Raw genomic sequence first — 24,408 nt, forward strand, 5'->3', positions numbered from 1 at the left:
AGGTTTCTTCTAGACAAGAAGTATACAAGGGCTGCTGCTGGGTCTCAAAACAGCTGAAAACATAAGGCTGGGATCAGATGTCACCTGCTAATTTATCCTACTGCAACCTTCTCATCTCTGCCTGGATAAGACAATGCCACTTTATCCCTCCTATCACAACCACATGCACAGGTATGTGTTGAGGATGATGGATAGAGCACAGAAAGCTGCATTAACAGAAGATCCAGTGCATCTGTAAACACTTCTTCCTCTATCCTCTGTAGACTGAGAAACATCTTAGGGCAGGGGTCAGCAACATTTTTTGACTGGAATGCCAAAAACATCCCAATGTCCCCCCATGCCTCAACGTTGCATGCTAGAGACAGACAACAGGGGATTCATGAGGAGCCTGGTCATTTGTTTGCTGGTGGTGGGAGCACACATGCCTCTGGGCACATGGCAGGGGAGGAGCTGGGGTTGCACTCACTGGTCCCTTCCCTGCGGTCTGCACTAAGGGGCACATGCAGCCATCACTGCCATGAAGCCAGTGCCAGAGCTCCAGACCCTGGTGCAGCTCCTGCCCACTGCAGCTGCTCAGAGTCTGAGCCAGCTGTGGAAGGCAGCCAGGAAGCAACAAACAGCTGCACTGGGCTCCAGAGGTCTGGCACTGATTCTGTGGCAGTGGTGGCTGCATGTATACTTTAGGGTACATGGTGGCCAAGGGGCCAGGGTTGCACTGCCCCAAGATCCTTCCCGGCTGTGCGCCCCGGGGTATGCATGTAGCAGTCACTGCCATGGAGCTCAGCCGTGGCTCTGAATCCCGATGCAGCTGTTTGCAGCCTCTGCGCTGTCTGCCACAATAGGCTGGGGCTCTGGGCAGCTGCTGTTTGACACAGAGCCTGGGCTGCTTGCAGCCTCCCGGCTGCCTGCTGCAAGAAGCCTGGGCTCTGTGGCTGGTGGCAGCTGCTCAGAGACTGGGCCAACTGTGGCATGCTGAGCAAATGGCCTTACCTGCTATGCTCTGGCACTTGTGCAGGGGGTTGCCAACCCCTGTCCTAGGGGATGGTTACACATTGGCATGCAACAAGAAACCTCAATACCAGTATGAATGTCAAACTCTCAATCTTTAAAAAGTAAAACTGGTCATTCACTCAGATCCCCCCCTACACCTGTGTTTGAAAAAAACCTGACCTTAGGATCATTAGCTATAGCTGTTCCAACTGGGATACTGCCTACTTGAATCTTTTTGAATGAATGACACGAAAAATTTGAGAAATATAGTATTCTCTCCAATGGCAGAACAACAGATCTGTCTACTCAGCCGGGAAGTAGAAATTTGTGGTACTCTAAGAAGGAAGAACAGAAGGGGTAGGCCTGTCCATGCAGTGGCCAATGAAACTTCTTCCCATGACCCTGAAGGCAGCAGAGGTGTTATGGGATCAAAATACTCTTGTAAAGCTAGGGTCCCTGAAAGGTCGCAGGAAGGCCTGTTCTAACTGCTTGCTGTGGCAATGGGTAGAGGGTTCCTCTCAAGACCTGCCATCACTATGCTACTCAATTTAACTGCTTGTCTTGTTGAAGAACTTTCTTTCCTTTCCACCTTCTGAGCTTTGGAAGCAGGTATCCACAAATACATTTAGGGAAAAGTAAAATTGCATTCACTTAAATGTACCATTACAATTACCACACTTTTTCTGTACATTTTCTAGAAAACAGAAAATGCTCCACCCAAAATTTCTTTGCAAGTTTCTAGTGCTCCAGCTCATCAGACCTGAACCTCTAACAGTTCATTTAGCTTCATTCAAGACAACACTGTTTTGTTTTTTTTATTTCTTTTGACTTCTTTACTACACTTGGGACCCCCTTTAAAAGCTTTATATAAAAGCTTATTTATAATTAAATAAATCTTCTCTTACCTTTTGTACTTTGATGGGGCCTGCCCGAGGCTGTTTCTGTCTTTGCTCTTTTGGTTCAGGTAGTTTGTCAGTGGGCTTCTCTGAAAGTACAGGGCCAACTTCATTGTCACTACCACTGGATGCTGGTGCTCCAAACTGAATAGTTTCTATTCCAAGCTCAACTCCACTTTCCTGCCCAGGTTTTGCTCCCTAGATAAAGCGGTAAGAGCATGTATTTAAATTTCAAGTACATTCTAACAAAATGTTGCGTTAACAAGCTTTGTAATTTAACTTTAAGACAGCTTTAAACTTTACCATACAAGCACATAAGAAGGCTGCTGGATCTGATGCACCTCAACAGCAATTTTAAAAGATTTACATTGTCAATAACAAATGAGAAAAAATATCAGTAATTAATATAAAATAACAGTCAAAACTATGCATTTACTCTAAGAAATGTCTGCTCAACTATTTTGTGTTAATACAAAATACTATCATGCACCTTTTGTGCAAGATTCTGTATTTTCTCATTCTCTATTCTGCTGCTAACATTAAGACAAACTGTTAAATCAAAGTATAACTCAAGAGAAAGTTCTACTGAGAAACCAGATTTCACTTTTTGAAAAATGAAGAATGAACAGACATATTTATTCATGCATTTTATCTGAGACTTGTTGCAAAATCACATGTATATTCCGTACCACTAGAAATCTATGAAATATGCCTAGTTATTCCAAAGTAGAATGAACCTGGGTGAAACTGTTAGTTCAAACCATGGAGTATGAATATTTTTTTTTTTTTTGCTTATGACTAGAACAAGACAGACATGAAATCACTAAATACTTCTAGGGGAAATAATCTGAAAAAGTTATATTAAAAAAAAGCTCTATGCGGAACCATTCTCCAGTGCCCTTGTTCTCTAATTGTCAGTAGCTCAGAGAAAGTCAGAAATAGGAATGTGAGGCTGAAACGATCAGTAGGGGAGATGGTCATCTTGAAATTGCCTACATACCTTTAAACATTGTTAAATATTTTGATGGAAGTGATCAGAAATTTTTTATGAAAAGAGTTCTCAAATTTACTGATTTAATGTGGTCAGTTTGTTAACAGACTTGAAATCAAGCTTGGACAGTTTTATATTGTTCACTATTGTGGTAAAGAAAAAAATCCAGAAAACTTTAAAAGAAAGCCTAGACCATTTAAGATGCACAGGAAAAAGCTGACTCTCAGTTTGAAGGAATCCCATTTACTGCCCACTTTTGGGGGCATGAAAAGTATAACTTATTAGTTACATATATAGTAAAGTTGGATAACTTGAAGAAAACATGTATGTTATCTTGCTGACTGAGCTGTACACAGTAGCTAATTTTTAAGTGCTTTAACTAAAATTAAGCTTGCATTGTTTTTTCCCCTCTGAAATCACAACTCTTACTAATCGCATTATTGACAGTAGAAAACTGAGGCTCTGAAATTCTGGTGAAGTTAACTGCATCAATTTTCCCTAAGTTGAGTCTTAAAGCATGTGGTAACTTAATGCTCCAAAGAAAAAAATTAGGTTGCAATTAAAAATGTATTGGTTTAATTTTTAATCATCAATAGTGTGCCAGTAAGAATTTTTGCCCTGTCTACACTTAACATCAAATCCTCATGTTACAGGTTTCCTTACTATCACAGGCTCTCAATCTATCATAAGATAAAGACTGCACGTAGTATAAAGAAGCTAGATAAAACTTCTGTTGCATTAGAAAGATACAAATGTATAACGTTCAGTTCTTTTTAGTTTTATTCTTACCTCTGGAGATGTAGTCGATCCAAATGATGTCAAAGGTTTATTCCAAGCACTCACTGAAGGTGGCTGTGGTGGACTAATCGGTCCCACTAAAAGTTCAGAGAATGCAGCAAAGTCAATAGCTCATCCACAAGATTTGTACATATATAACCAAATGGACAATGACGTTATGGCTACCAAACTTGGGTTTGAGTTCAGACACTGCCCCTGCCCCCCTCCACCCCCATAATTGTTCTCAGCTCTTAGTACATCTCTTTTTAAGGCACCTTCAACTGAGCTGAACTGTCCTATATTTGGAAGCATGCAGAAATCCAACAAGACATTATTAGTTGTTGGCTCTCTGGGGAAACAGAATATGGCAACAGTATTAAGAGATGCTACACAATATTTTGTAGCAGAGTTTTCTTTTCAGGAATGCTAAGAATCTATCATTTTCTACTCCCTACAAGACTATTTTGTAACAAGGATTATTACAGCTTCGGGCAAGGTATCTGGGATCTCTAAACATCTGCCTAGTTAACACAGTCCAAGCACAATGTTTGTGTTGTTCTCTTCTCAGACCATAATAAAATGCGAAAGGCACCACTTACACTTCTTGGAGATGTCAGTAATAACAGTCGTTGGTGCTACCTTGTTTTCCCATAATTCTGTTCCAAGAGCATTGTGAGACTGTGCATTTTGCAGAGCTTTGCCAGTTACTGCATATTCTGTATTGTTAGTTCCACCTGCTGTTTGAGGTTGAACTTGAGTCTGTGGCTGGCTTGTAGTCTGAGACACACATTGAGGCTGTGTCTGCACTTGTGTCTGAGCTTGTGCTTGTTGAGCTGCCGCTGCTGCAGCTGCCGCCTGCTGTTGCTGCTGCTTTTTGGCAAATCTGGGTGGAAGCTTGGAATTCTGACCTCTTCCTTTTTCACTTGAACTCTTTTTGGTCCAGACCTAAGAATAATATTGATCTTTAGAGAAGGCTAAGCCATGAAAAACCTGCATTTTGTCAGTCAGTTGTACTATATAATAAGAGAAAGCATGACAATTTAGCACAATGCAACTTGGGCCAGATATATTTCAAATTACAATGACTAACCAAAATACAGTAATTGGAAAGGTGAAAAACAACTTTATTAGGAAGCTAAAACTTTAAAATTGCTGCAAAGTCCTTTGCAACATTCTCACTGAATAAGTAGTGTGCAGGTACTTGAACAACACGTAAAAAGTACAAAATCTCAAACCTGCACCGTCTGTTCCTCCTTCTTTCTGCGCTCTTCATCTTGCAGACGTTTTTGCTGTTTCTTTGAGACCACTTCAGTAAAACCATCATCATTCAAGTTACACTGGGAGTCTTCAACTACTGTTACCTCAGGGTGGTCATCAATGATCACAACACCTACAGATGGGGTGGGTGGAGAGGAAGAAAAAAAGGAAGAGGTTGGATGGTTCCTTCCTTCCCTTTGCAGTTTTGGACTGCAGAAAGCATCTAATGCAGAGTATGGAATGAATATAAAATGTCAGAATGCACTGATGGACAGTTAGTTTGGTTGTGGTAAAGTTCTCTTCTTGCAGCTCAGCCTCTCTCTGGGGGACCACAAAATAGTACTTAATTCTAAAATCTTATGCAAAGCTGCTCCTTAAAAAAAGGATAACATATTGTGTGTTACAATAACATAACAAAAGTCAGTACAACTTAGCTCCTTTAGGAAGGCTGCATCTCTTATTACCAAATCAGTTACTGACTTTCTAAAGACTTCCTGTGCTCTTCATGTGCAGAAAGAAAATACATGTCTTAAGTTGATTTGAACGACTGCTAGGAGAAGACATCAAGTATAAGGCTGTGCAATAAGGCTCTTCTTTTAAAGCAGGTATTTTAATTTTGCTTGTGTACCCATGTGTCAATTGTTACAAGTTTTAAAAAAGGCCGTGTGCCTAAATACTACAAAAGAAGCAGTTTGCTGCCTGTAAACATTGGGATAAAAGCAGCTTTATACAAACGCACAAACTTTTTTTCAGCAGTTTAAGTGCATCTAGTTCTGGATGCATGCATACTAATGTACTGCCAGAATTTCTGGTTATCATAAACTGTATCAGGACATACTTGCATAGTTGTTGAGGTCAAATTGAGATAGTGCGTCCACTTTCTCCTTGGGTTTCTTTGGACCTGGCTTGGAGTCATCTCTCTTTTTGCCACTGGCATCTTTGGAGTTCTTCTGCACTACAGCACCACCACTGCCTTCTTCCTGATGTAAAGAATTGCTGCTGGTGGGCTCAACAGTAGTCATGCTTGCTGTCTGTTCTTCAAACGGCCTATGCCAGAAAAATTATACAGAGAAAGAACTAGCCACTGTACCCAAAGCATATCCAGAAACAGAGATGAAAACAGATAGCGGCATGCAACTATTATAAAGTTAAAAGTGTTTACTGTGCATCTACAACAGGGTAGGACAGGGCCTCAGTTGTATAGCTACCACTTTAAAATTCCTCAGTGAGACTGACTTTTACTTACACATGCTGCTTTTGGAAAAACAGTCCATTTCTAAACTGCAACATTCTCACTTCAACTTCCATTCAAATCAGATGGTGTGGTGAAAGAACAACCCATACTCCCAAATATGAAGCTCAAAACTCCACTGAAGGGATGCTGTACCACACAACACAGCATACAATATGCACTTTAGGTTCAAATGTGTTCGACTGGTCCAGTTAACCATGGCCTTATTTATATATCAATTGCAAGCAAAGCCATTCAGGTTAATGGGAATCTACACAATTCTGCCTTTTTGTTGTTGAACACTGAACCTATACAAATATTTCAGAGGAGCACTCATTTTCTAACTCAATAACCAGCAATACATCTTAATCTTTAATTCAGAGTTTAGATTAGTCATCACAATCTTTCAAGGCAGGGCAAAGAAAGCCATAGCTTTTAAAATGGAGTAGAAATCTAATGCAGGGATTTCTCATCTAATTGTTCTGGCTGTCAGGCTGTCACACAATTGCTAGAAACACAAGAAACTAGCATTAGTGTCAGATGAATCTGACTTAGCAGACAGAAGTTGAACATAAAAAAAATTTTCAATGCTAAGCAACATCGCAAGTATAACCAAGTGCAACCTCCCTTAACTGCAGCCTGATGTGCTTTGCTATATTGATTTTTCTACTAAATATCGACATGGATACCTGATGGGTTAGATACAGATCAAGGATTTAAATGAGACAGCAAGAGAGTTGCAATTTTCAATCTTGCTTAATATTACTATTTATACGAATTTACATTCAAGTCTCATGAAGAAAAACATAAATTACACGTTTAAGAATAGCAACTGCGATTTTCTGCCAGACTATTTTAGTGTAGCACATTGGACACTGGAAAGCTCTGCTCTTTATTTTCTTGGACTTTAAGTATAAAGGCATGAAACTAAAATAAAACCCTACTACTGTGACATCCACCAACTCAAATCCTGTCACTTCTCTGCTGCCCATGATTATGAATCTTATTGGACTATGAATGGCTATATAATCCACCATAAGAAATTTCTACGTTTTATAGTCTTGTGTGTTTGTACAGTGATTATCTATTGTGGGTGCTACTGGAAACGTAGATACTTACCCTCTTTTTCCACTTCTTGAAGGGGGACCACTCCGCCTTTCGCTCCTAGGCCCTGAGAAGTTTCTTCCAGACTTTGCTGGCCCGTTGTTGCCACGTCTATTCTGGCGATCTATCCCAGGCCGCTGACTAGAGAAACTCCTCTTGGCTATTTCCCTTTTGGGAGGTACAGTGCTCTCTCCTGATTTGACAGCTACCTGTGTAGTCACATCTGCCACTTTTTTTTCATCCCTCTCTCGTCTCTCATTGAAATCACTACTTTCAGAGGCAGTTTCCCATTCTTCATTTGCTTGGTCTGAAGAATTTTGATTGGACAAGTCTGGTGTTTTACTCCCTGAAATATCCAGTGAAATGCTGGATGCTTCATTAACTGCATTAGTAACTGTAGCACTTGTCGACGAATTAGTTGCTACTTCATTTATTTTTGATGCAGCCTCCCTTTCTTTTAGCCGTCTGAAGCGGGGTGGTTTATCTTGTCTTGGAGGTCGTGCAGGCCTTTGCCGTCGTGCAGGCCTTTGCTCTCTAGTTGGATCAAACTTTCTCTCAAATTTGGGGGGTCTTTTATCCACTGGTATGGGACCATAGTGTTCATTTCTTCTTGGTGGCTCTCCATCTTCAGGTTTAGTGATTTCCGTTTGCCTTGGATTCCATTGATTGTCTCGATAGCCTGGTCTCCTTAGTGTGGATGGACGGGGTGGGCGGCCAGTTGGATCCCTACCACCACGTCTGAACATTCCTCCTCTGCCACGCCTTGAAGGTTCCCCTTTAGGAAGGAATCCTGGTTTGGGTTTGTTCTCATCCTCCCTTATGTAAGTTTTCTCTAGAGATCTGTTGTCTATTCTAACATGGTTTTCAGGTTTGAAAGACAGAGGCTTTGGAGGCTTCTTGCCTTCAACTCTCTCTTCTCTCTTTGGTTGTTTGCCTTTGCTTAGGCTGTCTTTATCTGAAAGCAGAGTATCACTAGCACTTTCATGAACTTCACTGTCAGAGTCTGTTTCTGAGCCTCGTTGTCTTCGCCGTTTGGGGATTATTTCAAAATCAGAGCTCTCACTACGAGTTTCGCTCTCTTCTCTCTGCCTAACAGGTCCTGGAGGCACATGGTCTACTCTAGGTTTAGTGTCTCTATAATGTGGATAGTCTCTATTATGTCCTCGGCTGCCCCGGCCACGTCCTCCGTAAGAACCTCTGTAGCTGCGACCTCTAGAATAATACTCTCCCCGGCCTCTCCCTCTGTATCCCTGTTCTGGGAACCAGTCTCTATCTCTAGCCTCTTTCCAGTATGTTCTAGGTGGCAAACCAGGTTCTCGCTTTACTGGTCTGGTTTCTAAGCGAGGTTTCTCTACAACCTCTTTACTAACAGGTTTCTCAGGCTGCTTGTCTTCCTTAACTGTGGAAACAGGTTGCTGAACTGGAGGCTGTTGCATTGCAGGTGGAGGTTGCCGAGTTACAGGCTGCTGAACAGGTGGTTGCTGCACCACCGATGGAGGCTGCTGAACAGGTGGTGATTGAACTATAGGCAGAGACTGCTGGACTACAGGCAGAGACTGTACTGCAGGCTTAACTGTGGACTCTGCTGGACTGCTGTCTTCAGTTTCTGACACCTGAACTGTATCCTGTGGTACCTTTTTAGCCACAGGAGCACTCTCCGAGGTGGATTTTTCTGGCTCTGCCTGAGGTGGTGGCAGCTGTGGTTGTTCCTTCTTTTCCGTCTTTTCAGACTTGACAAATTTCTCATTAGCCACCTTTTCTCCTTCTTTTTCCTTCCTCTGCTCACGCTCTTCCCTCTGTTCACGCTCTTCTTTCATATCTCGAAGCACAGGCTTTTTAATAGGGCCAGATCTTCTTATTGGTCTATCACTACCTTCCTCCCTTCTGCTATAGCTGGGCCTAGGACCCCATCTGGTTTCTGATTTAGGCTTGAAAGGTTTTTCAGTTTTTGGACCTTCTGATATTCTGTTACTCATAAAACCTTCTTTTTTTGGCTTAATTTCTGGTCTTTCCGCTGGCTCTTTTGGCTCAACAGGTCTGCTGTTCACTTTCGGAATACCTGATGATGTCTCATTCCTCTGTTCTTCTGGTTTTAAAGAATGACTTGAACCATGGTAAATGCTTCTCTTCAGAGCTGAATGACTCTCTCCTATAGGCACCAGCTCTTCCTGAGAGCTGTGTGCAATGTTTTCATCAACTACTTCAAAGCTAAGTGCTGAGCTAGGTGCGTCAGTTTGGAGAGGTTGTATGTCTTCCAAAGACCTGCTTGGGAATTTTTGTACATCCACCTCACCTGGTTCTCTAAAAAAGTCTGCCTTTGGATGAGAGTCCAACTGGTTGTGTTCAACAGGGTAAGCAGTAGTAACAGCAATTCGTTCTTGTTCCAAGCGTGCTTCAGGCCTTAGAAAAAACAAAATTAGATCTGTGTTTGGGAAGAGGTGGGGAAAGGAAGTCATGTCCATAGATTAATTCTCTAAAAAAATCATATTTCCTGTAACCCAGTACAGAACTTTTGACTGTTCTAGTCACATGTGACAAAAGAATAACCAGGGAACTATCACAGTGAGAGAATTTATTATTTGTATCTATTGAAATATATTTCTTTTAACCTGCTATAACACAAAATCCTCTACTTCTGGTTATTACTATTAAGCTTCTCAGTTAGTATTAGGAGTTTCTTATTCCTAGTGGTCAAATCAAAACTCTGAATGAGTCAGTTGATTAGCTAATATAACACAAGTTCAGTTTAATTAAAAGGAATTGCTCAGTGCATTAAGTGCTGTGATAGAAGCTCAGAAAAGCAATCTCTGCATGGGGCCAAAAAAGTAACTGTCTACTTATATTTGCAAGAAGTAGTATAAACCCAGGCAATTAAAAATCCATGACCCTAAAACAAACATAACTACTCATGAAGCTTAAAATTCCCAGTATAAAAGGGTCATTATTTTACTTTGGTTGCACTTACAGATTTCAAATCTAAAACACAGGGGTTTGTGGTTAAGTTGAGTGGCATATACACATTGATAACCCTCATACTTACCTCAAATCCTCAGGCTCTTCCAGCACTTTGGGAGGAGTACTAGGTTGTTGAGGTTCTGCATGGGGATATGGGTCTGAACCCCACATCATGCGGGGTTCTGACAGTGATACAGCATGCTCTCTTGCTGATCGAACTATATGTTCAAATGAATCTGAACTAGTTCCTGACCCTTCCATCTGGTCTCTTCTCATTAATGGCTTGGGAGGCATAATTCCTGTGATCAAAGATTCAAGTTACATAACTGAAATTAACATCTTAAAAACCATTTTTTTTTTTTTTACACACAAACATCGTGAAAAATTTACTCACTGACTACCTTAATCACCAGGCTCACGTATCCAGTACTCCAACGCATATTTTGTTGCCTTTGTTCTTCCTGCTTGGAAGACTTTCTAATGTTGCGTGATCTCAAAGGGATCCTAAATAACATCCATACCATCCTCTTGCCCACATTGCATCTCATATTGACGACTTAGACATATTAATGCATTATTAGTTTACATTCAGTTCAAGTTCTACAACAAGTGCTAGAACAGGGGTAACCAACCATGCTTCAAGAGCTGTCTGCAGTGCCCAGGCAGTTTAAATGTAGCTCCTCAAACATGTCATTTAATAATGTATGATTGAATTGGGATCCTGTGTGCAGATCAAGCTCTGGGATGTGCACATCTCTTAAAGTATGTGCTCTGTGGCTCTCGCTTGTTTCACAAGTTTGGCTACCCTTAGGGCATCTTGACATGTGCTCTGCAGGTTCTGGAGCTGCTCTGATGCTCTATGGAGAAGCTCTAATTAAAGTGTCAACAGCGTCTGGCATATAGTGTCCCACGCTTCAAAATGGCAGGTGGGGCGCTTTAACTAAAACTCATTCGACCAGCTTTAGTTAAAGCACCCCTACTACCATTTTGAAGTGCAGAGACACTGAATATGTGAAACACCCAGGCTCCTGGAGCAGGCTAATTAGCATGCTGCAGCAGACTTGATTCATCGAGTTTGCTCTGATGCACTGTAATTACAGTGCACTGAAGCAGACATCTTGCATGTCTGCAGGCACCCTTAAACTAGAGGATTTTTTTGTTTTCTTTTTGGGTGGGAGGGGGAGGGGACAACTCTGGTTCTGTACAACTAAACAGCATTTGCCTAATGTTCTTGGGCAGGGGGATTTTTCAATCTATGGTTATAAAGACATTTAGGTGGAAAGAATATTTTTGTAACTGAAGAGCTCAAACTGCCATAGTCTTGCTTGTCCTTCCTTCCCCTTTCCTCATTTCCTTCCCTGAAGTGTCTCCCAGTTCCCACAGCCATAGATACCATTCTTCCCTCAGCTCACTGCAGCATCTTTACTTTTTTTTTTTTTAAACCAGACTTTCATTATCTTTAAATAATAGCTCCCACAACAGGAATCCAAGTGGCAAATCTTGGGGTTTAAAAATGTCCTTACTGAGAAGACATGAAATGCATACTTTAACAAAGATGCTAATATCCAATTACTGATATGTGGAAAAACTCTAAAGATTTATAAGCTAGTCATAAGTTCTGAATCTATATCACTCAGTTTAACAAGCTTCACATTCAAGTTAATCAAAATAAGTCTCATCAGGAAATGTTAATTACAACCCTAACTATAGCCAAAACCATCTGCAACACAGCATTAAAGTATTATTTAATTTTGCAATATATGCACATGTGCTAAAGCTTAAGAATAGCCATGGATTTTCTCATTGATACTTGCATAAAAACATTTTAGGCACCTGGCAGATGTTGGTCTTAAGGCACAATTAACCTGTTAATCATCATAAATAGTAACTGTGCCACACATTCAGGCAATTAATGATTTGCACAAAATGGGAAGCCCACCACAAAAAGTATTACACATTTTTGTGCTGGTTACCATCAGGCCTTAAACTGAACATTTTGCCAGCGTACCCCATCATATAGCCTGGTGGAGATGGCTGACAAGTCTGCGACATTGGCAGGCTCACAGCCAGGTGGTGAAACCTTGCATGAGGTTGCACCTCACTATTTTCAGGGTGCAGAATTGAAGAGAGCTCATCAGCTGAGGCTGGGGTGCTAGGTCACAGGAACTGCATGGATCTCTACGACCCAGTAGGCTGACTACCTTGCCCTGCAGTTCCCAGGGAGCTCCAGAGCAAGGCACTTGACATAGCCCAGCCATGGAGACTCAGGGATTGGAGAGAAGTCCCCTAATGGCAGAGTCCCTATGCACCAGGACCATTAAACCCCTCCCACATACCCAGGAGGTAAGGACCCCACAAGATCAAGGAACCTGTCCCCCCTAATCCTGGGGTCCCAAAAGTCTGGAGTGTTTAAAAGAAAACCCAAAATTGCGTGCAGTTGTTTTTCTGATATTCTGGTAAATGGAACTGTGAAATAGAGCTTAGTGAGGTCCTGGGGCTGGGATGGCAGCGAGTCTCAAACTGATTCTTGTATTTTCCCAGACTTCACTGAGAGTTCCAGCCTTAGGATCACACCAGAATCTCAATCTGGCTTCCATGAAATCCGGGGGCTGAGACTGACCATCAACTGATTATTGGTCCTGACCCTGAGACCATGATCCCAGGCTCCACCCTGCGCTGGCAAGTAGAAATAGCACAACTGGGATCTAATCCCTGATCTTGAAATCACACATCCTGCCATGGAGGCATGACTGTTGGGATTGAGAATCAGATCCCTTCATGCCATTAAATTAATGTGCTACAGGCCTTAGTACTGGTATAACTCTTTGCATTTTCAGCTACTGTGTGAACAATGAACAAGAGAAAGAATTTTCTCCTGGGCCAAATCCTTTGCAAACACTAAAGTGAAAATACCAGCTAGATTTTACCTGGATGCATAGGAGGCACATCCATTGCAGGCCTTCCTGACATCATTCGTGGGTCCATGTAAGACTGCATCATAAGCCACCGTGGATCAAAGCCCATAGAAGCTAAATGCTGAGGATGGGGCTGCATGGCCTGGTATAGTGGTCTATGTTGGGGAGGAGGGACAGGGCCACTGGAAGGCTGTGATGGAGCCGATTGTGGCAGTACACCTTGCTGCTGTTGCTGCCACTGTTGCTGTTTCATCTGCTCCTATATAACAGATTCAACATTACAAAAAAAATTTAAAATTATGCATCTCTGTATTGTTATTCAAAACCTCTGGATACACAAATAAAAGATTTAAGAGGATAACCTGGAAGGGAAGGAAGGGTGGAAACCGAAACTGAACAAATTATCAAATGTTGACTAACAAAGGTTGCATGGTTCTCAGTGAAAAGCAGGACAAACTACTATATGTTCAGTTAACACAGTAAAAATAAATAAATAAAGATGTTGCAGGTTACTTTTCAGGTAAATTATTTTTTGAATGTTAGGTGTCGGCCTCTACAAGTTGCAAGAATCCTTTAAGAAATCCCGATTAACATCAATCCCCTTTTCACCATGGGTAAAAGCCAATTCATATATACCTCTTCAGGTATATATACCCTGAAGAGGTATATATGAATTGGCTATTCGCAGCAAGAGAGTGGGGAAGGAATCACATTTTCATAATTCTTTCATTATTTTCTGCTCTTTTAGATATCTTGCCTTTATATAAAAAGAAAGATAAAGTGCACCAGAGGTACTCTTGCCAATACTGTAGATCATAATACAGGAAGATGAAAAACAGTATCTGAGGCTTTTAAAGAAACTTATCACCCCATGAGTCTGAAGCTCAGTTTGAAGGCTAGAAACTCCAAGGTCAGACCTGTAACTATTGCTTAGTTCTTACGTATACACCATTCATTCTTTTGATGCTTATGTACTGGTTATTTACCTGCTGCCTTTGAAATCTTGGTGGCAAAGACTTCTGAAACTGTTTAGAATAGCCTGAGGAAACAGCAGGACGAGGTTGGGCTCCTGTATCCAGATCGCTGTCGTGAGCCACCTGTGAACTTTCTTTTTCATTCCGACCACTGTCTTGTCTGGTAAAGACTGGTGGACTCTCTGCAAAACATAAAGATAAGTTTGCATCTTTTACAACTGTTGTACATGCAAGTTTTAACTTAGACACTAATATGCATACCAGATCAGACCTTTCTTTCTAAATTGGCCTATCTCAAATGAAAGCAGCCTGCATACTTTATCATTTGAGGAGTTTAGTGCTCTAAAACCCTAAAATGGAATGACATGGAGTGGAATGGAAAGGGGAGGTTAAATGAAAAAAAAATCAGTCCTTTGAGACAAAGGTCAGTGGCTACTAATTCAACTCACACACACGGAAACTGTTTTACTAGAGGTTCTGCTAAAAGCAATTATAAACTATAGGATAATGCTATGTTAACACGCTAACACTTCTGTATGAATCTTAAAACGTTTGACTTATTTTAGGTAATCCTAACATTGATTTGCAGCAGTTGTACACTGTATTTAAAAAAGAATTTGCCTATACACTTAAGTGCTGGTATTTAAATAATCCTGATTTGACAATGAAGCTCTACTTTTGGGAAAGGGTAAAGTTTAAATATTTGTTTACTACAGCTATTTGCATTCACTTTTCTGCAGTGCAGGGTTGAAAGAACAGCACCATCAAACTTGTTCCCTTGTATAATGGCATTCCTCTGACTGAAGTGGATTTCTCCAGCCCCCATTTAACTAGAGAAACACCAGGAGTTTGCAAAAAGGCAACAAAAATTGCAACACTTGCTAAAAATGCAGGATATACAGGGTTTCATGAATTATTTCTTTCATGTTTCCAATGAACTGGATCAAAGCATGTCAGGGCCCAACTGTCAATCTGTAATGCCAGCATACCAGGCAACATGTTGCAGAGCCAATGTACAGTGGGTGCACAGATTAATCTTTTATGCTTTTTGTAGCTTCTTTTTAAAAAAAAGACAACATGCAATAATTCATACATACCCTTCTCTTCATTATTATTTCTGCTTTCATTTTCTTGTTTTTCGACTACAGGTGTTATCACTGGTTCTTGAGGCTCAGGCTTTTCAGGCTCCAGCTTCTCATCTGCCTTCTCCTCTTCCACCTTTGCCTCCTCCTCCTCCTCTTCCCCCCTCTCCTTTTCCTTCTCTTTCTCCCCGCCTTGCTCTTTCTCTTGCTCTTGTTTTTCTTTTTCTTCCCTCTCTTCTCTTTCCCTTTCTCTCTCCCTCTCCTTTTCCTTTTCTCTTTCCCTTTCTCTCTCCCTCTCCTTTTCCTTTTCTCTCTCTCTCTCCCTCTCCCTTTCTCTCTCCCTCTCCCTCTCCCTCTCCCGCTCTCTCTCCTTTTCCCTCTCTCGCTCCCTTTCCTTCTCTCTTGCCTTCAGAGCGTCTTCCCGGGAGGGTTTTGTCACGCAGCCAAACTTCTCATTTAACCGTTTCAGCTTCTCTGCACAAGCTGCTTTTCTTTGTTCTTCCATTCTTCGCTCTTCCTCTTCTCGCCGCTTTCGGGCTCGTTCCACAGCCGCTGATACTTCTGTCTGCTGTCTTCGCCTCTGCTTCCAAATTTCGTCTTCATCTGGTACCGGTTTAGGTGGAAAGGGTCCCTGTCTTCCAGGTCCTGCCTGGCGATCCGGAGGTGGGTGCTACAACATTAAGGTAAAGTAAAGTAAATCTACTAGAGCACTGACGGTCAAGCCTCCGGTGCCCCCAGGATGGATGAATTATGTGGGTCTCCATGAGCCTGGATGAGGGCCCTGCATTGCCTCCCTTGGCCCTATGCCACCTCCAGTAAGCTTGTGTCCCTGGACTGGGCCCTGGACCACCTCTGTGAACAGATGGAGCATGCTGCTAAGCAGCCTGCATGGCTCCCCACTAATGTAGAAATTTGGCAGAGGAGCAGCAGTAGCTGCCACTGTTCACAAGACCCTACATTTTCAGACCCATAAGGACCCCTGTAAGCTACATGGCATGGCTCCACAGGCTAGGGATTGAGCACCCTGTACTAGAGTACAGAACAACAAGTCTTGTGCACTCAGATCAACTGACCATATAGCAATATGCTAAAATGCATGTTTGACAGGAACACTTAGAAAAAAAGATCTCGGCCACAGACTTATGAGTAGGTTTTACGGGGAGGCAGAACGGGCATATGGCTGGTCTGACGCTCCTGTTGTAATTCAGATTTACTGATCTTCACCAGTATGGATACAGCACTTAGCAAATAGAACTGTGACTGATGCTCTGAATTAGGAAACAGTTTCACAGTTGGTAGGGTTGGAAGGGACCCGAGCAGATCAAGTCTGACCCCCTGCCATGGCAGGAAAGAGTACTGGGGTTAAACGACCCAAGCAAGGTGTTCATCTAGCCTTGTCTTAAAGACCCCCAAGGTAAGAGCCAGCACCACTTTGCTTGGAAGTTGGTTCCAGATCCTAGCTGCCCTGACTGTGAAGTAGCGCCTCCTGATGTTTAATCTGAATCTACCCTCTGCCAGCTTGTGACTTATTTCTAGTCACTCCTGGTGGCGTTTGGGGGAACAGGGACTCCTCCAATGCTTGCTGCTCCCCTTTGACTAGCTTGTAAACAGCCACTAGATCCCCCCCTCAGCCTTCTCTTGTGGAGGCTGAACAGGTTCAGGTCCCTTAGCCTCTCCTCATAGGGCCTGCCCTGCTGCCCCCAATCATGTGAGTGGCCTCCTCTGGACCCTCTCCATGTTGTCCACATCCCTCCTGAAGTGCGGCACCCAGCTGATGAATTCCTGAATCCCTCTCCCTCCCACAACAGGATGCAGAGCTTTATCACCTCTCCCAGCAGCTGAGCATAGAAAGGGGCTGGAAAGACAGGAAGAAAAAAACTTCTAGCAGTGCCAAGATTTCTTAAGAATCATGAGAACTATTCAATTCTGAGATTCCATATTGTAGAAAAAATTCAAAGTTACTGCCATAAAGTTAAAAGAAGCATTTAAATTTACTCTGACACTGTACCTACTCACTTTGCAGGCAAAAAATGTAGGTCTGAGGCAAGATGGGGTGCTGAAAGGACTGGATTTCACACTATTACATAGCAATGTGGCATGAATGCCCAACAACTCAGTTTCCCATCATCTCATACCTGTTGTGAAATAGATTTGGGGGGAAGCGTAGAACTGCCTCTCTCATGTACAGAAGGCTGTAGTGGTGCCGAACCCCGCTCCTATAGGACAAAACACAGGACTGGGAATAATTTGCTTGCTGGAATGTACGTTTGGTCAGACTTGCAGATAGCCTAAATTAAGAATGCTTCCTTGTTGAATTCAACATTTTCAAACTGAACCACCTTGCACTCTTTGTGGAAGTTGTATATACAGGGAAAAAAAAGTTAAAACATCCATTTCACTTAGTTTTAAATAGTTAAACTATACCCTCAGATTTTCACATATTCAGCAGGCATAACTTGGATTTAACTGAAGGCATCATCCTTCAAAAAGTCCTAACACTTCAATTCAGCAAAAAAGACGAGACACCCCCTCCCCTCTACATTAACAGCAAATAATATTTCAACTGAAATTAAAGGTTTCCTTGCTGCCGATTTAGTCTTTCCCATCTTGCACCTGGTGGAAGCAGAAAGGATAAGCTAAAGTCCTCAGTAACATGTTAAAACAAATGACAGAATTTGCTTCCCTAGAAATACACATTACAAGAACAAGTCCTACAGAGACCTTATATTAGATGCTTGTAAATCTTTTCTGCTACAGCAGGGGTGACCAAGATCTGGTCTGAGCAGCCAAATCATCCAGATCATGGTGCTTCCTGAAAGGCTGGAAATTTAGTGGCAGAGTCATGGCAATGTTAATTGCTGCTACTCATCTAGCTTGGTGTAGCTAGGTGAGTTGAGCACCACAGTGCTGTAGGATAAACCAAGACCTGAAAAAGCCATCTGACGTGTGAAGTTTTTACAGTGCATCTAAGACCTGTTGCTTAAAAGTTTAGGGAGATATGGTCACTGGGAAAACCTAAACTTCAGCTTTGTATCTTTCAAAGAGATCTGAAGAGACTACCTCAAGGAAAATCAGAAGTGTTAGAACAATTGAGAAAAGCTGCTCTGTATGCAGCTCCATTTATAGTTTTAGTTATGAGTTACAGTTCTGGAGAACAGAGTGGTCAGAGACATATCTTAAATGGTTACCATTGAAGAGTTACAAGATGGAAGCAAGCAAAATGAAAACAGGCAACTGTGCGGTGATTTCAGGGAAATCGTTGGTCCCACAGAAGAACAGGGAAGAACGCTAAGGATACTTATGGGCTAGAGTAGGGGCAGGCAATATGCGGCCTGAGGGTTGAATACAGCCTGCCAGGTCATTCTATTTGGCCCGCAGGGTCCCTAAAAATTTAGAAAATTATCTGCCCCTGGCTGGTTGTTATGTAGCTGTCGATGGCTTGCCAAAACTCACTAAGTGGCCCTCTGCCCGAAATAACTGCCCACCTCTGGGCTGGAGGATATCCTTGCAGTAAAGAAGTGACAAATACAAACCTGGTCAGGCTGAGTGCTCTTGCCATATGGTCCTTTTACTCCTGGTGAAGTAGCCTGGGTTGACGATTTACTACTAGACCGTTCTTCTGTCTCTTTGTGGCTGTCAATGCTTTGAGAATCTTTGGGAGGCGTTTGTTCATCACTATCAAAGAAACAAATGAAACTGAAGGCCTATGTTAAGCATGTATTCAATAGTACCTTTTTTTGGCCCAGCTTCAGTTTGTCTTGTGTACTTAGATAGCAAGTTATTTGGGGCAACAACTATTTCTACTAGCAAACTAGCGTCTAGCAAATAGGGGCTTCAATACCAACTGGAATCTGCAGGCACTAACACAATACAGAGAAATTCATTTTTTGAATGATTAACCCATCAAGAATGGCAACTCACTGACCTCCTTTTAAAGGATTTTAAGATCTAACCTTAATTATGACACCCATATGCTATAACTGATGTGACTTATAGACTTCAACTTACCCCCTTTCCTTCTCTTTCTGACTGCTTCCTTGCTCCTCATCATCACTGAAGTTCAACTGCTCTGTATAATCTACCTCACTCTGAGCACCTATTATGGAAATAAAAGCTCAGATTAATCTATCAGCAGTGTTCAGTATGCAAACAAGAGACTTTAGAGATTCACAATATTCTTACCAGCCCAGCCTTCATCAGCCTCAGCATCTAGATTATCAAATTTATCAAGCTCCTTGAGCTCGCTAGCACTAAGGATGGATGGACGCTCTATTGGTTCTGCGCACCGAGATGGGGGTCCTCTTCCCCTTGGACCTCTAGAACAAAATAAATAATCCAAAAAGCCTAAGATCAGTGTGTATACAATAACTGGTATGCTAAAGAAAGCAAATCAATGACCTTTAATATGCTAAAGGTTAATTTTTAGTTACAATTAGAACCATGAGTTAATTTGCATAGATTTCAGACTTTAAGGCTGGAAGGGACCTCATGAGATCATTGGGTTGGTCCAGCCCCCTGCCATTTTTAAGCAAATGTGATCATCTTCCTATCTTAATTAACATAGGAGGTTTACTACCTAGCTTAGGGGTGCTCAATCCTTGGCCTGCAGGTCAGATCCAGCCACTGGTGCTGTGCCATCCAGCCTGCAGGGTTCCTCATGTATTTTAGGAAGCTCTCCCAGGGCCATGGCGTGAACCTAGCCAGGTGGCAGAAGGCCCAATCCTGGTTATGGACCAGCCCCACACCAATTCATCTGGCTCACAGGGCCAAAACTGTTAGCACTACTGGCTTAGCTAAATATATCATATTGTACTAGATATTTTATAAACGTTTAGTAAAACTATCTGTTTTCTTACTGTGCATGTCTAAGACAAGGATAAAACTTTGAATCAGGTGGTTTTACCATGGTAAAAAGGCAGAAAACTACAAATGTCTGATTTGTGTAGGTACAGTTGACAGCAGTTGGCAACTTGTTCCCTCTAAGGTGTAGAGATCCATGAGCATGCTACTTTGGTCCCACCTCCCCCTTTCGCTAAGCCTAATAGACTAGAATCCTCATGTAATGGATCCTTATGCAATGGATTTTGCAATAATCCTCAAGACTGGGGGCCAGGGAGTGGAGCAGTTCCCCGGAGCCAGTAATGGGGACTCTCCATTCATGATGCAGAAATCTTATGTTGTGGTTAGACAAACTGCTTTGGGTAAATATGATATAATTTACCCAAAACCCCTTGTCTGCCTACATCCTTAGATCAAGACAGCTGTAACCAGCACCCCCAAACTACATCATGGTTAGGAACGATTCCTTGTGCCTGCTCCTTTTCCTCTGATGCAGACCGAGGTTCTGCACCATCCTGCTCTGCCCCATGCACTTGAGATCTGGGGAAGCCAAGCTCCACATGTGTCCCTGCTCCAGGAACAAGGAGGCACATGGACTCTGGGCTGGGGAATGGAGTAGTTCCCCAGAGCTGACGGAGCCCATGTGGCCTCGGGGCTGGGGAGTAGAGCAGCTCCTCGACACCGGCAGAGCCCACGCCAGCCCCCAGCTCACCTCCTGGAGTGAGAAGGCACATGGTCTCAGGGCTGGGGAGTGAAACAGTTTCCTGGCAGCAAGGAGGTGCTCTGGGAGTGAGGAGAGACTGCGCCAGCCCCTGCCTCACTGCACCATGTCATGCTGCAGCCCCGCTCCTCTCTGGGTGGGTGCACGATATTAATAAGTTAGCGTGTGGCACATATTAAATTGTGCACGGCTACACATGCACGCACTTCGGAGGGAACCTTGTTAGAACCCACTAAAATAGAATACTTGCTAAGTAGGGAGTTGCACCCTCCTACAGCTGCTGTTGGTTGATCTCCTTGCACATAACAAAAGCAAACAGACTATCAACTCGTCTTCATGTAACCTCCCAATCTCTCCTATTCCCACCATTCCTATGTCTCCTTTGTCAGAACTTCTATGCCTCATTCTAGCAATTTCCCAAAGCAAAGTTCTGTATCTTCCAGCTATATCACAGGTGGCTATGTGAACACCCCTCTTCCTCACCTTTCCAATTCTAATTCTTTTTGTAGGACAGATCAATTGCATTTGGTATCAATATGTTAAGCTGTAAAGGAGAATGGGCAGAGCTGAAAATGTGGTGGTATGCCAAAGGCATTAATGGTTACCACCAACTAGTTCTATGGTTTAGAGACAGCCAGAGATATTGGAAATAATGGCTCAGCTAGACCTCTATGCCCTCCATTTTGTTCCTTTTCAGTGTTTTAATTTCCCTCCTTCTAATCAAAAGGGTTTTCCCCACCGATGCATAAAATTTTCCCTTAAAGTTTGGAATGGGTCAGATGCAACTTTCAAAAGTTATCATGTCTCTCACACACAAAAACAGCAGCAATTTCTGCGTCAAGTCACACAAGGTCAATTAATAAGTCTAATGCAAAATTTTGCATGCAGTCCTGATCCTACCCACAAACAAGTGGTCAGAACCTCACCCAATTCTGGTATTTATGAATTTTTACCTGCTAGGCTCAGATGACGCAGGAAACCTGCTGGGACCCTGCATTGGAGGATATGCCATTCTGGGATGCTGATTAAACATCTAGAAAAGGAAAACCCAGATTACCAAAAGTGGTAGACCCAGGAATAATGCACTTACAAATGCAGCCACTACAAAAACCATTATGAAAATAAATAAGAGTGTATTGTAACTCAAGGAGAGAATTTATCTTGAATAGTGGCATGAGTTCTTATGTTTTTTTAAACTTGTATATGGGGCTTGTAATGACTCTGAATGACATGGTAAAAATCTTACCTCTTTCCCAGACCTGTGGAAGGGTACGGGTCCCCCAGAGCTTGTCTAACATTTCTCCCAAATACACAGTGGATCCAATAAGTGATATTACCAAGTTCCCCCTCCCCTCAAACAACCAACTGGCCCCCCCCCCCACAAGAACACCAAGCCCCCAACAAAATACAGTGAAAAAGAACAAAGCAAAAAAACATTGCTTCCCATTAAGATCAAGGCTGGTGGAGCCATAAAAAGGTTCAATTTACCAGTGAGCATTAAATGAATATCAGATTGAGATTGTACACCCCATTATTTTGAAAGGAAAGGAAATATGAACTAATATAAAGGGTTGGGTTGTATGTGAACAAGTGAAAAGCCAAGGATCCCTCCTACCAGCAGATTGGAATGCTTTAAAGTGGCAACAGAGCGTGTTCCTGCAACTATATGTAGGCTTGTCCTCCATAATTAACACTTTAAAAGGAATTAAAATGCACACAAGTCTAAACTCCAGCATACAAAAGAAGAACCAAACTCACTTGTTTAATTTATACAATGTTTAGAAACCTACCATAGAAGACCTAGAGGAAGGTTATGATGTTTCAAGTTAGGTGGCTAATAACAGTTCCCCGATTTGAGATTTCATATTACTGCTACTTACATAAGGTGGCATCATTGCTCGGTACTGAGAAGAGATACCAGGTTGCTGTTGACCATTCAGCTTGGGTTGAGGTACCTGCGGCATCCGTACATCCTTCTTCTCTGCTGCCTTTTGGGTGTCTGTTTGTTCTGCTGCTCCTGCTGCACTACCATCTTCTTGGCCTGGAGTTTTAACTTCCTGATCTGTTGGAGAATTTGGTGTGTTGAGATTTCTACCTTTACTTTCTCTTCGACTAGAAACATCGACGCAGAAGGAACCAGTAAAGGAGAAGACAAGAAAAACACTGAACTATGCTTAACAACTCAGTGTGAAATGTCTAACCCAGGTTTCTGATGTGGAGCACCAGTGCAGATGTGTGCTTTCGCAGCTTATCCTTCATGCAGGTGGTGGCTACTTTAGTTAAAACAGGATGCGGCTCCCCATCCTCCTCCTCAACCCACCTCCAAGCTGCTTTTTCTTGAGAGCTTTTAAAGTTGAAAGTTAAATTGACTAGCCTAACTCAGGCTGTCTGCCATGATTCAGGAGATGTGTCCATGGGTATACTGCTAGAACATAAAACAATTCCAGCTCTACAAGTTCTCAGCGTGTAGGTTAAGCAAACTGTTGTGACAACTTGAGGTTCACAGTGTGCCTAAAGATGGACCTTGGTCAAGGTTAGGAATCGGACTGCTTAGGTGCCAAAACCATGAAGCAAGTCAGTTCTGGCTGGAAGAGCTCAAAAGTACAGAATTCAGAGTCCCATGTTAGGAGATTCCTTTAAGTTTTTATGCAGAATACAGGTCTCTACAGCTGCCAGTCAGAGTCCACCAACTCTGAAGCAGAGGGGTACAGACAGGCATCTCTAGCTAGGAGGACAGCCCTTGAAGAAGTATGGAAAAAATCCAGGAAGACTAGGCTGAAGTGATTTTTTTATGGTTTACCACTCCATACAGGTAGTCCCATTCTTACGGAATGTTTTGCTTATGATAAGGTTGGAAAACAAAGGATTTGGCAGCATACTGTATTCAAAATTCACTTCGCATATTTTCTTACTCTGATTCTGGAGAAGAAAACAGGCAGAGTTTTGTGGCCATTTTTTCCCCATACAAGTTGAAAAGCCTTCACTGAAAAGACACCTCTGGGTGCTCTATTCAGGATAAGAAGAAAGACTTTAAAAGCCACACATCTATGTTCCTTTAAAAATCATACTTCATTCTTGCTGTCCTGTAGCATCTCCCCTATGTGTGGGGTATGTAGCAGGTATTCTTCTTATCTGCTGCCCTGTGGGCATCAGTTTGTTTTTACTGCTCCTGCTGCACTGCCATCATCTTGTCCCAGAGTTTTAACTCATCTCTTGTGTCCTGTTCTCAGATCTGAGGGTGGTAGATAAAGGTGTGTGCGTATGGTACTGATCAGATCCAGAACTGAAAGCTAGTGGAGACTGGAATATCAAACAGGTAGGGAAGGTAGTTTTCCCTTATCCCGTTTTGTAGTCTTCTCTGTAGTTTCTTGATAACTGGTTGGTAGGTCAAGAATTTGCTAACACCTTGAACAAATATACGCCTCCTTCAGCAAGATAAACCAGCTGCTGTTTTTGAAGCAGAAAGAAAACTGAGGAAACACAGAGGCTGAAGAAGAGAGTTAAGTCTTGGAAGTTCAGGTCCCTTCATCTGAATGCCAGCTACCTGCATCAGTGACTGATAAGCAAGGCAGTGCCATCATTGTAGGCTACAATCAGACCTAGACAGGTTACAAGGGTGGGCGGACGAGAACAGGATGGGTTTCAACACAGACAAGTGCAAGGTGATGCACCTCGG

The 24,408-nt window shown here is 42.4% G+C and overlaps 1 protein-coding gene across 12 annotated transcripts in view; it reads right to left on the bottom strand.

The window, feature by feature from the left end:
- Nucleotides 1–24,408, bottom strand: part of PRRC2C (proline rich coiled-coil 2C) — a 101,450-nt gene that overhangs the window by 59,110 nt on the left and 17,932 nt on the right. For all 12 annotated transcript variants that reach the window (XM_019530795.1, XM_019530798.1, XM_019530797.1 and 9 more), the window contains exons 6-21: nucleotides 22,613–22,794; nucleotides 21,686–21,765; nucleotides 19,355–19,488; nucleotides 19,181–19,268; nucleotides 18,706–18,847; nucleotides 17,308–17,388; nucleotides 15,188–15,842; nucleotides 14,103–14,272; nucleotides 13,129–13,375; nucleotides 10,287–10,500; nucleotides 7,262–9,646; nucleotides 5,750–5,958; nucleotides 4,890–5,044; nucleotides 4,254–4,599; nucleotides 3,667–3,752; nucleotides 1,896–2,084 (exon numbers count right to left, since the gene is read on the bottom strand). In XM_019530795.1, coding sequence (XP_019386340.1) covers nucleotides 1,896–2,084; nucleotides 3,667–3,752; nucleotides 4,254–4,599; nucleotides 4,890–5,044; nucleotides 5,750–5,958; nucleotides 7,262–9,646; nucleotides 10,287–10,500; nucleotides 13,129–13,375; nucleotides 14,103–14,272; nucleotides 15,188–15,842; nucleotides 17,308–17,388; nucleotides 18,706–18,847; nucleotides 19,181–19,268; nucleotides 19,355–19,488; nucleotides 21,686–21,765; nucleotides 22,613–22,794 — 5,363 coding nt within the window. The remainder of the gene's footprint in view (nucleotides 1–1,895; nucleotides 2,085–3,666; nucleotides 3,753–4,253; nucleotides 4,600–4,889; nucleotides 5,045–5,749; nucleotides 5,959–7,261; nucleotides 9,647–10,286; nucleotides 10,501–13,128; nucleotides 13,376–14,102; nucleotides 14,273–15,187; nucleotides 15,843–17,307; nucleotides 17,389–18,705; nucleotides 18,848–19,180; nucleotides 19,269–19,354; nucleotides 19,489–21,685; nucleotides 21,766–22,612; nucleotides 22,795–24,408) is intronic.

Source organism: Crocodylus porosus, unplaced genomic scaffold, assembly GCF_001723895.1.
Source record: "Crocodylus porosus isolate Cpor-Errol unplaced genomic scaffold, CroPor_comp1, whole genome shotgun sequence".
Lineage (NCBI taxonomy): Eukaryota > Metazoa > Chordata > Crocodylia > Crocodylidae > Crocodylus > Crocodylus porosus.